The sequence below is a fragment of the Salvelinus alpinus genome, chromosome 21, assembly GCF_045679555.1.
Source record: "Salvelinus alpinus chromosome 21, SLU_Salpinus.1, whole genome shotgun sequence".
Classification (NCBI taxonomy): domain Eukaryota; kingdom Metazoa; phylum Chordata; class Actinopteri; order Salmoniformes; family Salmonidae; genus Salvelinus; species Salvelinus alpinus.
This window is the reverse complement of record NC_092106.1, coordinates 6,457,967-6,470,240: the sequence shown is the minus strand read 5'-3', so window position 1 is coordinate 6,470,240 and position 12,274 is coordinate 6,457,967. Positions and strand designations below refer to the sequence as shown.

Genomic DNA, 12,274 nt, shown 5'->3' with positions numbered 1-12,274 from the left:
GATCTCCTTCCAGAGAGACATCAGGGACTGTAACATACTCTGTTTCACGGAATCATGGCTCACTCCAGATATACTTTCCCCGTCCATACAGCCAGCTGGGTACTCAGTACATCGCGCAGATAGAAATAAAGACCTCTCCTCGAAGAAGAAAGGTGGTTGTTTATGTTCATGATTAACTAATCATGGTGTGCTTGTGATACCGTACAGGAACTTAAGTCCTTTTGTTCTCCCAACCTAGAATATCTCCCAATCAAATGTCCATCATATTACCTCCCAAGAGCATTCGCTTCGGTTATAGTCACAGCCATGTATATTCCCCCTCGAGTCGATACCATAACAGCCCTCAATGAACTTTGTGCAAAGTGGAAACCACATATCCTGAGGCCACATTTATTATTGGCAATTCAACGGCTCAGACACAAGACGTATGTGGCAGGGTCTACAGACAATCATGGATTACAAAGGGAAAACTAGGCACGTTGTGGACACCTACGTCTAGCTTCTGAACAAGCTAAACACCTTCATTGCCCACTTTGAGGATAACACAGTGCCACCAACGTGGTCCACTTCCAAGGACTGTGGGCTCTCGTTCTTCATGGCCGACGTGAGTAAGACATTTAAGTGTGTTAACTCTCGCAAGGCTGCCGGCCCAGACGGTATCCCTAGCCGTGTCCTCAGAGCATGCGCAGACCAGCTGGCTGGAGTGTTTACGGACATATTCAATCTCTCCCGATCCCAGTCTGCTGTCCCCACTTGCGTCAAGATGTTCACCATTGCTCCTGTACCCAAGAAAGCAAAGGTAACTGAACTAAATTACTATTGCCCCGTAGCACTCACTTCTGTTATCATTAAGTGCTTTGAGAGGCTAGTTATGGATCATATCACCTCCACCTTACCTGACACCCTAGACCCACTTCAATTTGCATACCGCCCCAATAGAGTCACAAATGATGCAATCACCATTGCACTGCACACTGCCCTTTCCCATCTGGACAAGAGGAATACCTATGTAAGAATACTGTTCATTGACTAAAGCTCAGCCTTCATCACCATAGTACCCTCCAAGCTCTGCATTAAGCTCGGGGCCCTGGGTCTGAACCCCGCCCTTTGCAACTAGGTACTGGACTTTCTGACGGGCAGCCTCCAGGTGGTGAAGGTAGGAAACAGCACCTCCACTATGCTGATCCTCAACACAGGGGCCCCACAAGGGTGCATGCTCAGCCCCCTTCTGCACTCTCAGTTCACCCATGACACATATGATGGCGCCGGAGGAGAGGGCTGCCGTCTTGGCTCTTAACCAACCATGCTATTTTATTTTATTTTTTTCGCTTTGTTCATAATTTGTTTTGTACATAATGTTGCTGCTACCGTCTCTTATGACCGAAAAGAGTTTCTGGACATCAGAACTGCGATTGCCCACCTCAAGCTGGACAAAGAGTTCTTCTTCAAAGAGTTGGGCGGGAGGGATATACTACTACAGACACCTGACCAGGCCCAGATCCCCGTGATTCACTGGAGAAGGAAACAGAGATTTCGTGGAAAAAGATCAGGGTGCCTTGGGAGGAACAGGCAAAGAGTGGCTAATCTGCCCTTGCCTTTCATCCTGCGAGCTGATGTTCAATCGCTGGAAAAGAAATGGGACGAGCTGAAAGCATGTATATCCTACCAACGGGACAATAAAAACTGTAATATCTTACGTTTCACTGAGTCGTGACTGAACGCCGACATTAAGAAAGGCTGGTCATGGCTCACATCAACACCATTATCCCAGAAACCCTAGACCTACTCCAATTTGCATACCGCACAAACAGATCCACAGATGATGCAATCTTTATTGCACTCCACACTGCCCTTTCACACCTGGACAAAAGGAACACCTACTGTATGTGAGAATGCTATTCATTGACTACAGCTCAGCGTTCAACACCATAGTGCACGCAAAGCTCAACACTAAGCTAAGGACCCTGGGACTAAACACCTCCCTCTGCAACTGGATCCTGGACTTCCTGATGGGCCGCCCCCAGGTGGTAAGGATAGGTAACAAGACATCTGCCACGCTGATCATCAACACGGGGGCCCCTCAGGGGTGTGTGCTCAGCTCCCTCCTGTACTTCCTGTTCACTCATGACTGCACGGCCAGGCACGACTCCAACACCATCATTAAGTTTGCTGATGACACAACAGTGGCAGGCCTGATCACCGACAACAATGAGACAGCCTATAAGGAGGAGGTCAGAGACCTGACCATGTGGTGCAAGGTCAACAACCTCTCACTCAATGTGATCAAGACAAAGGAGATGATTGTGGACTACAGGAAAAGGAGGACCTAGCATGTCCCCATTCTCATCGACAGGGCTGTAGTGGAGCAGGTTGAGAGCTTCAAGTTGGTTCCTTGGCGTCCACATCACCAACAAACTACCATGGTCCAACCACACCAAGGCAGTTGTGAAGAGGGCACGACAAAACCTATTCTGAAATGGTCCTCAGGTCCTCAAAAGGTTTTACACAACATCCACTTTACCTTTGATGACTCATAAGGAAAAACTTTAACACTGTCTGTGTGGGTGGACCATTTCAGATTGTCAATGATGTGTACACCGAGGAACTTGAAGCTTTTCACATTCTCCACTGCGGTCTCGTTGATGTGAATAGGGGCATACTCTCCATGACGTCCACGATCAGCTCCTTAATTTTGTTGACGTTGAGGGAGAGATTATTTTCCTGGCACCACTCTCCCAGGGCCCTCACCTCCTCCCTGTGGGCTGTCTCGTCAGTAATCGTCAGTGGGCTGTCTCGTCAGTGTTAGTAATCAGGCCTACTACTGTTGTGTCGTCTGCAAACGTGATGATTGAGTTAGAGGTCTGTGTGGCAACACAGACAAATCAAATGTTATTTGTCACATGCGTCAAATACAACAGGTGTAGACCTTACAGTCAAATGCTTATTTAAAAGCCCTTAACCAACAATGCAGTTTTAAGAATATATATTTTAAAAGTAAGAGATAAGAATAACAAATAGTTAAAGAGAAGCGGTAAATAACAATAGCGGGGCTATATACAGGGGGTACTGGTACAGAGTCAATGTCAATTTGCGGGGGCACTGATGTCGAGGTGATTGAGGTAATAAGTACTGTACATGTAGGTAAAGTTATTAAAGTAACTATGCATAGATAATAACAGAGAGTAGCAGCAGCGTTCCGCGGAGGGGGGGGGTGGAAATAGTCTGGGTAGCCATTTGATTAGCTGTTCAGGAATCTTATGGCTTGGGGGTAGAAGCTATTTAGCAGCCACCTTATGCACTTGGGTCGATGCACTTAGCTGTTGTGCGTCTTTATTTGCCATTTCCATTGACGTACTCACTTCTATTGCTCTCTGCAATGTTAAGTTACTCTCAGTCAAAAGGTGTTTCTGAATTGCCTCGCTGCGCATGCCACACACTAACCTATCACGTATAGTGTCACTCATTGATCACCCAAATTCACAGTGTTCAGATAACTGTTTCAATACAGCCACAAACTGTGAGATTGATTCCCCCTCTTGATTTCTCTTATGAAACCTGAATTTCTCTGCGATTATCAGTGGTTTGGGAGTGTCCTTTTAAGGTAGCCACAATTTCATCATATGATTTATCACCAGGTTTTTCAGGCATTACTAGTGTTATGTCTTTGGCTATGCCGGATTAAGTGAAATGACATGCTATTCTATAAAATCCTTTCTCTGTAATTAATATTACCTGATTGAGCTAATCATGTAAATGTAATTAACTAGAAAGTCGTGGCACCACGAAGGAATATTTATAGAGCAATTATCTTCCGAATAAACTCTGAAAGACCTAGTAATATTTTACATCAATAGCAGTCAATATTAATCGTCACCTTATTTCAGTCTCATCTGAAAGTTGTAAATTCTTGGTTATCTTCACGAACCCTGGCTAACAAGTTGAATCAGCAATACAAAATTGGGTTTAATTATTTATTTACTAAATACCTAACTAATCACACAGAATTACATATACACAGAATGAATCGTACCTTGATTACAAATTATGTCATAAAGGAAAACGTACCTAGCGGACGGAACAGATATGACAGCTGGTTACACAAAAAAAAAGGGGGCTGGGTTTGAGTGAAAGAGCGGGAAGACTTGAGGAACAAAGGGAGAAGCCATGCTATTGTAAATACAGTATCTTATGCATTCTAAATTACCGCCCATTTGGAAAAGGAAAATGCAATAAATATTTACTCTGAGCTGCACTTCGGTAGGTTGATGGTAGATGGAAGGCCGTGTTGCCCAACAGAGTCCTTTGTCCTTTGAAGAATGTCTCTGCTGGTAAATTGGATACGTTGTAGTAACGTCGTTGTGTGGTAGACGGGATACTCTGTCTGTTCTTTCCTAGCCCACGTTTGCAGCTGCTGTTGCTAACTCAACGGCTAGGAGGTATCACTTCTGTAGTGAATAAGAGTTCAAAGTTCAAACCATTCGCAACCAAAGCTCACGCTGAGGTTGGCTTTGTTCTGTAGTTATTATCTGAACCATTCTGACATCGGATCGTCATCCTAATGTACCCAGAACAGGAGGTTACATTTTCGTCAAGGCTTTATATAGTGGAGGCAGTGGCGTGCCGTGGGCCTGGGGCCTGGGCCTTCAGTGAGGTCCTACACAGTCCCACCCGAATTAATCCACCTCTTATTACCATCATTATGATGCCATGGCTCTAGACACTATACATTTAGACAGAAACGCAGTATAACCAGGCGTTGCGTCACCTTGAAATTGACAAATATTGACATTTTTGGGTAAACAGTGTTTACCCAAAAACATGACACAATCAATGAGTCTTTTCCATATTTCCCTATTTTTCTTCACCTTTTCATTGTGCAGCTCCGTTGCCCTGCGCGCTTGTTCGTTGAGCTGTAGATCCACTCGGGTGTCCCCAAAAGTTTTCAAAAGCACCATTGCTTGTAAGTGCCCAGCCGTACTTTGGTGTCTCGTTGCTGCCTTGGTTAGGCAACTCAAGTTTGCAAAGCCAGTGTGGCTCCAAACACCAAATCGATCACTCGCAAATAATAGGCATTCCCAGCAGTACAGTTTGCAGTGCTTCTCGGAGCCTGTGAGCCATTGATAGCGCTCGTAGTTGGAACTTTGAAAGTGGCGAACGAACCCCTTTCCCGCCTGTGACAGGCTTTGTAGCGTCGGCGTCGGGCGACCTCTCCTTACAATGTCTAACTTTTCTTGAAAAGTTCGTCTTGAGAATGGCGTTATAATTATATCCTCGACCAAATCGATATCTTCTCCTCCTTCCGCCATTGTGGGTTGAAAAAACAGCTTAGTAGTATGCGAATTAATTCGTTTATCAATCTCAGTTTCCTAGTTCTGAGGTTCTGCATAGACCTGCCCATAGGACCTGCCTCTCAATATTGGTAATCCAATCAAAAGACGTGCACGCACTACGCCTGATAGCTGGCTCCGGTGTAACACTGGAGCCAGCCAGCAGGCGTACAATAGCCAACTCTAAAGCTGATTGGTTGACACTAAATGTTAATTTCCATTCACTTTAAGCTACAAGCACCCACACTGTTGATTCTGATGGCTTGAGGGCAGATTTTAGACCCCTGGCAACACATGATGGCTGAATATGATTGGATAAAAGATCTAACATAAAGACCAGCCCTCCAAATCTCAACCTCGGGCTGGAAGCAGTGCAACCAAGAGGAAAGCTATGAAATGAAGAGTATAACTCTTACTCTGGGGAATAATTGAATACATATTTGTGGGAAAATATATTTAAAAAAAAATTATATTCTGATGATGTTTAGGCCAGCAGAGAAGGTCTTGCTGGCCCTGACGGCCCACCACTGAGTGGAGGGAGAAGGGTGTGTTTTCATAGTTTTATACCCCATGTCTCTTCACAGGGGCGGGCCACTGATTGAGCAGAGCCCTAACCTTATGAAAACCCCTGTCTCTTCACAGGGGCGGGCCACTGATTGAGCAGAGCCCTAACCTTATGAAACCCAAATCCAAATCGAACGTTTCTTCCTCCTCACCAGTTTTGTTGTATAGCACACTGTATTACTTATACAACTAATATAAGGTCAGGACATGAGACGGGAGTAGAAATTAACGTGGGCATTGTTTAATGCGTTTCACATGAAGAACATTCCAAGCATTTTAACGTAGGTAAGCAAGGGAGGGTTACAGGTGGCTTAAAGGGACAAAACTAGAATATCAATACACAACAGATCACCAAGGCCATCCCCTACCCGAGCCACAGCCTGTTCACCCCGCTATCATCCAGAAGGCGAGCTCAGTACAGGTGCAACAAAGCTGGGACCGAGAGACTGAAAAACAGCTTCTATCTCAAGGCCATCAGACTGTTAAATAGCCATCACTTGCCAGCTACCACCCGGTTACTCAACCCAGCACCTTAGAGGCTGCTTCCCCTATGTACATAGACATGGAATCACTGGTCACTTTAAATGGAACACTAGTTACTTTAATAATGTTTACATACTGCTTTACTCATTTCATAGGTGTATACTGTATTCTACTGTATTTTATTCAATGCCACTCAGACATTGCTTAATTCCATTCTTTTACTTTTAGATTTGTGTGTATTGTTGTGAATTATTTGATTCTACCTCACTGTTGGAGCTAGGATCACAAGCATTTTACTACACCTGTCACGTTCTGACCATAGTTCTTTTGTATTTTCTTTGTTTTAGTGTGGTCAGGGCGTGAGTTGGGTGGGTAATCTATGTTTTGTGTTTCTGTGTTGTATTTCTGTGTTTGGCCTGATATGGTTCTCAATCAGAGGCAGCTGTCAATCGTTGTCCCTGATTGGGAACCATATTTAGGTAGCCTGTTTTCTGTTGGGTTTTGTGGGTGGTTGTCGTCAGTCTTTGTGTGTCTGCACCAGATAGAACTGTTTCGGTTTTCACGTTTGCTGTTTTTTTGTATTTTGGAAGTGTTCAGTTTTTTGTCTTATTAAACATGATGAACACTAATCACGCTGCGCTTTGGTCCTCTCCTTCTTCCACAGAAGAAAACCGTTACAACACCCGCAATAACATCTGCTAAATATGTGTATGTGACCAATATTTTTATTTTTATTTGATGCCCCTAATGTTCTTATTTGTTCAGAAGGTATGGCACAAATACGTTTTTGTACCTGACAAGTTTGCGCTGGGGGAGGATGTGGCACTTCCTGGATGGCGGTAGCACAGCAGCTTGCATTGAGAGGCTTAGGGTTTGATGGTTCAGTGATGTGGCAGCAGCAGTGGCTTTGCTGGTCAAACTGGTGGTCTCCACAGCACCGGTGGTGACCAGACATTTTGGTCAGGACCTTCCTTCCTTGAAGGACAGTTCCACAGCAAAGCTGGTGGTCTTCATTGTAAAGCTCTGTGGAACAGGTGATAACGATTGATCAAGTGCTTTCAAGCGCTCAGGTCAAGTGTTGACATTGTGAAAGTTAGTGAGTGAACAAAAGAGCCATGAGGTGCAGGTGGGAAATTAGGAAATTATCACAAAGACTTAGCATGAGAGAATTGGGAAACATCTCACAAACAGCTTTCGGAGTAGACAGACCTCTATGGTCAAAACAGTAAAACAACACCACCTCTTTTTATGCTTTTGGGAAGAATAGAAAAAAACACAACTACATAATCGATGATGACAGCAAAGACGTCAATAGATGTGAATAGACCTGATCTCGCTTACCTTTTCCACAACACTTGGAATGGGGTTGGGTCCTGATTAGGATCTGTAAGTCACAGCAGAGCTGGTTGAGTGGATCATAGGCCCTAGAACCACAGCAATCTGACACCAGCTGGCTCACATGCAGAGTCAGCTGACCTGCAAGAAATGGTTGAATCACAGATAAACACATATCAAAACAAAACTTGGAAGGTGCTGAGAAAATAATGTTTTCACAGTTATCAGGTTAGAGTGAACAGATGCAGTGGGATACTGCTAGGAGACATGACTCTGTCTATCTCACCACCACAACATGAAGCCTGGGTGAGGTTGAAGGACTTGTTTCCACAGCAGGACTGCCCAGCCCCCTGACGCAATACTCCTTCACAGCAGGTGAACCCTAGAATGTCAAATGTCCCACTGTCGCATAGGTGATCTCTGGGAGACCTGCAAGGCAGAGGCTCATCTTCATGTCTATAAGGCATTATGTGCAGCACATACACTCTTTCAAAAAACGGTGCTATCTAGAACCTTAAGCGGTTCTTTGGCTGTGCCCATATTAGAGAACCATTTGAAGGACCATTTTTGGTTCCAGGTAGAAACTTTGAATTCCATGTAGAACCTTTTCCACAGAGGGTTCTACATCAAACCCAAAGGGGTTATATCAGGAACCAAAAATAGTTCTACCTGGAACCAAAAAGGGTTCTTCAAATGGACATACTATGGGAGCAGCCAAATTACCCCTTTGGAACCGTTTTTTCTAAGAGTAACTAGACAGAGACATAGAGAGGAAATGCAATGCTCACATATACAGAGTCAGATCATGATGACACATCTTAATTAAAGAAAGGTAGTAGGATGAAGTCAACCCTAAACCAAAGCACTGCCGCAACGCGTTATATTGTACAGGGACGGCTGCAACAGGAGCGAACTCCCCTGTAGGCGGCTCACGGAGAAAGTCGGGAAGGCTGTAATTTTTGGATTATAGGCCATGTTAATATTTTATCACTGCTTGATAACTCTTCTTTACAAAATAAATCTGAGCTGCATGCGATTGAACAAGTCACAGGAAGCATGAGCTGCATTCATTCATACGTAAGAACAGAATATTGTATGTGGGGCTATATCCTACAGAAATTGGTTCACTCTATGTCCTAAAATAAATTTGTTAATATCTGCAGAATTTTGTATAAAATATTTGGATGGTTAAAGGCTGACGTGATCGTTTCATTTAAAAAAACACTATGTAACATGGCTTAGAATTGGAAACAGTGTGATTTTAGCGTGTGCAGAACGGCTGGCTGTGAAACTCTTTAAACCAGCCTATATAGACTTACTATATCTAGACCAAGGAAATGTCTAGTTTTTTACCATGTTGACAGAATAAATAAAACAGGGTTGGGCAGATCACTTGAAAAATCTTGAATTGAAATTGACTCAAAAATACAAAAGACATATACAGTACCAGTCAAAAGTTTGGACACCTACTCATTCCAGGGTTTTTCTTTATTTTTATTATTTTCTACATTGTATAATAATAGTGAAGATATCTAAACTATTAAATAACACATGGAATCATGTAGTAACCAAAAAATATATATTTTATATTTGAGATTCTTGAAAGCAGCCTACTAACTATAAAATATATTTTGATTTGTTTAACACTTTTTTGATTACTACATGATTCCATGTGTTTTTTCATAGTTTTTATTCTACAATGTAGAAAACAGTGAGAAATAAAGAAAAACCCCTGATTGAGTAGGTGTGTCCAAACTTTTGACTGGTACTGTACTTAATAAAAATCTGTGCAAGGACTTTCAATGGTTCGTTAATTTCATTTTCCAACTAATTTAAATCGTTTTTTAAGTGATATAATTTACTCAATTGTAATAATATTTCGCTCTACTTAATAATTGTAAACTCTTGCAACAACTTGCCACGTGGCTCCGATTCTGGGAAATTCCAAATGTTTTACTCTGTGATTATTTTACACAGTGCTGTATGCATGTTTGAAGAAAAAAAATTGTATTTCTATATTAGTATTAAGCAGCTTGTTGTGCCATGAGGTGTAATGGATCATGATGAACGGATGTCAAAAGAGTCAGTCAAATTGACATTCAATGATGAGACCACGCATTCACACCATCACTACCTTTACAGATGTCGGCAAATACAGCACACTGAAATATTTGTAGTTCCTCTCGAGTTACTGCTGGTGAATTGAGCATTGTGCTCAACAAAATGGCTTAAAATGGAAAATAATCAAATACATAAATGTTAAACATTCATGTTTGTGTAACACTAACATTTTGGGTTTACTAATATTTGTGTTTCATCAAGTCATGTTTGAATCACATTATCAGTAAATTAAGCACATTTTTATGGCTATTATTACTTCCCTGAACTTATTTTGTTTGTGTAATTCAAACAACTTGTTATATAACACTACATTTTTGACAGTTTAGATGAAAAACAAAGAAATCGAAAGACAAGTTATTTCAACCTTTTAATAATTCATTTTATTAAAACAAGTAGAAATATAATAAAATTAGTCCTACAATATTTTTTCCTTGAAAAATAGACTCAAACCGCATATGTTGAATAGCAAGGCGCTGGGCAGATTCATTCATTGTCATTTTAGGATATTTTCTGCACAGCAGTTTATCGGCCCGAACATACTGAATATCTATCCATAGATTGGAGAAGTATTATTAGTGATCGCCACCAATATGGAAAGTCTGTATCAGTTGGCTGAATTTTTTCGATATGAAAATTAGAAACAGAAATGTGATGAGCTGCACAGGTAGGAACGTGTCCAGACTGTGTGCTGATTGAACAGTTTAGCTGTGAATGTTCTGGAAGCTTAATTCTATTCAATCATCTGAAAACAATAAGCAGCCCATCGAAACCTGATGGGCCATCAGCGGGACAATATTCTGATGGTGCGCTAAACGGCTGCTGGATGTTTTCTTTTGTTTCTGTGCGTCGAATTGGACACCTAGTCCAAACCAACGGTATTTTGCTCTCCATTATTCAGGACATTTAGAATGGCAACAAATGAGTCACCAAGTGGTCTTAAAATAAAATGATCTGGTGTCAATCAGTTTATGAAATGTCATGACAAATAAATATTAAATTATAGTCCAAGATCTATTGTTGTTAGATGCAATGTGTCTCTCCTTACTGATGTCAGTGAATGCTCCCGAGTGACGCAGCGGTCTAAGGCACTGCATCTCAGTGCTAGAGGCATCACTACAGACCCTGGTTTGATCCCGGGCTGTATCACAACCGGCCGTGATCGGGAATCCCATAGGGCGGCGCACAATTAGCCCAGCGTTGTCCTGGTTAGTGGAGGGTTTGGCCGGGGTAGGACGTCATTGTAAATACAAATTTGTTCTTAACTTACTTGCCTAGTTAAATAAAGGTAAACAAATTAAAAATAAATGAATGTTGGGCGATCAAATTGTGCATGTGACTTGATTGAATTTGAATGATGTGAATAGCCTAAGGATGATGATGAGCAGTGGTGGGAAAGCTATCCAACTGTCATAAAGATGTCACGACTTCCGCCGAAGTTGACTCCCCTGCCTGTTCGGGCGGTGCTCGGCGGTCGTCGTCACCGTCCTACTAGCCGCCACCGATCCCTTTTTCGTTTGTCTGTTTGTTTTGTCTTATTAGTTGCACCTGTTTTTGTTTCGTAATGAGCTCCCCTATAATTAGGAGTAAGACCCGCCCTTGTTTTGTGCGGGATTGTTTTTTGTTACGTGTATTTTGGGTGTTTGGCAAGTGTTTCTCTACGCCCTGGATGTTCGGGCTATTTCAGTTCTTGTGGAGAATAAATATAAGGAATATTTTTCCCAAGCGGCTCTCTCTCTCTGCGTCTGGTTCTTTCGCCAACCTAGTCCCGCGTGACAGAATCCCGCACCCGCAAAATGGAACCAGCAGGAGCAGCCTCGTCTCCTCTCCCATCGATGGAGGAGAGGGTCCTCCATCACACCAGTGTTCTCCACAGAATTGGGTCGGCTATGGACCAAATGATGGAGAGGATGGATCGATGGGAGAGGAGTGGCATTCCCACCGCATCTTCAGCACCGCCAACTCCAACACCTCCTGTTCCTGTTTCAGCATCCGGCTCCGGGGCTCTTCGGCTGGCGCTCCCACGGGAGTATGATGGAACAGCAGCCGGGTGTCAGGGGTTTCTTCTCCAGCTGGAGCTTTACCTGGCGACCGTGCGTCCTACTCCCTCCGGAGAGGAGAGCGTGAGCGCCCTCGTCTCCTGTTTGACTGGACGAGCTCTTGAATGGGCCAACGCAGTGTGGAATGGCCCAGACTCGGCGAGGGATCATTACCCTGAGTTCACCCGCCGATTCCGAGCTGTGTTTGACCACCCACCAGAGGGTCGTGCGGCGGGTGAACGGCTGTTCCACCTGCGTCAGGAGACGAGGAGCGTACAGGACTTTGCCCTGGAGTTCAGGACCTTGGCTGCAGGAGCAGGGTGGAACGACAGGGCCTTAATAGACCATTTCCGATGTAGCCTTAGGGAGGACGTCCGCAGGGAGCTAGCGTGTCGGGACACCACACTC

At 43.4% G+C, this 12,274-nt stretch overlaps 1 protein-coding gene across 1 annotated transcript in view; it reads right to left on the bottom strand.

The window, feature by feature from the left end:
• Positions 1–12,274, bottom strand: part of LOC139547694 (uncharacterized) — a 54,144-nt gene that overhangs the window by 26,436 nt on the left and 15,434 nt on the right. Inside the window, exons 4-6 of the mRNA XM_071356686.1 lie at positions 7,996–8,138; positions 7,716–7,850; positions 7,168–7,397 (exon numbers count right to left, since the gene is read on the bottom strand). Coding sequence (XP_071212787.1) covers positions 7,168–7,397; positions 7,716–7,850; positions 7,996–8,138 — 508 coding nt within the window. The remainder of the gene's footprint in view (positions 1–7,167; positions 7,398–7,715; positions 7,851–7,995; positions 8,139–12,274) is intronic.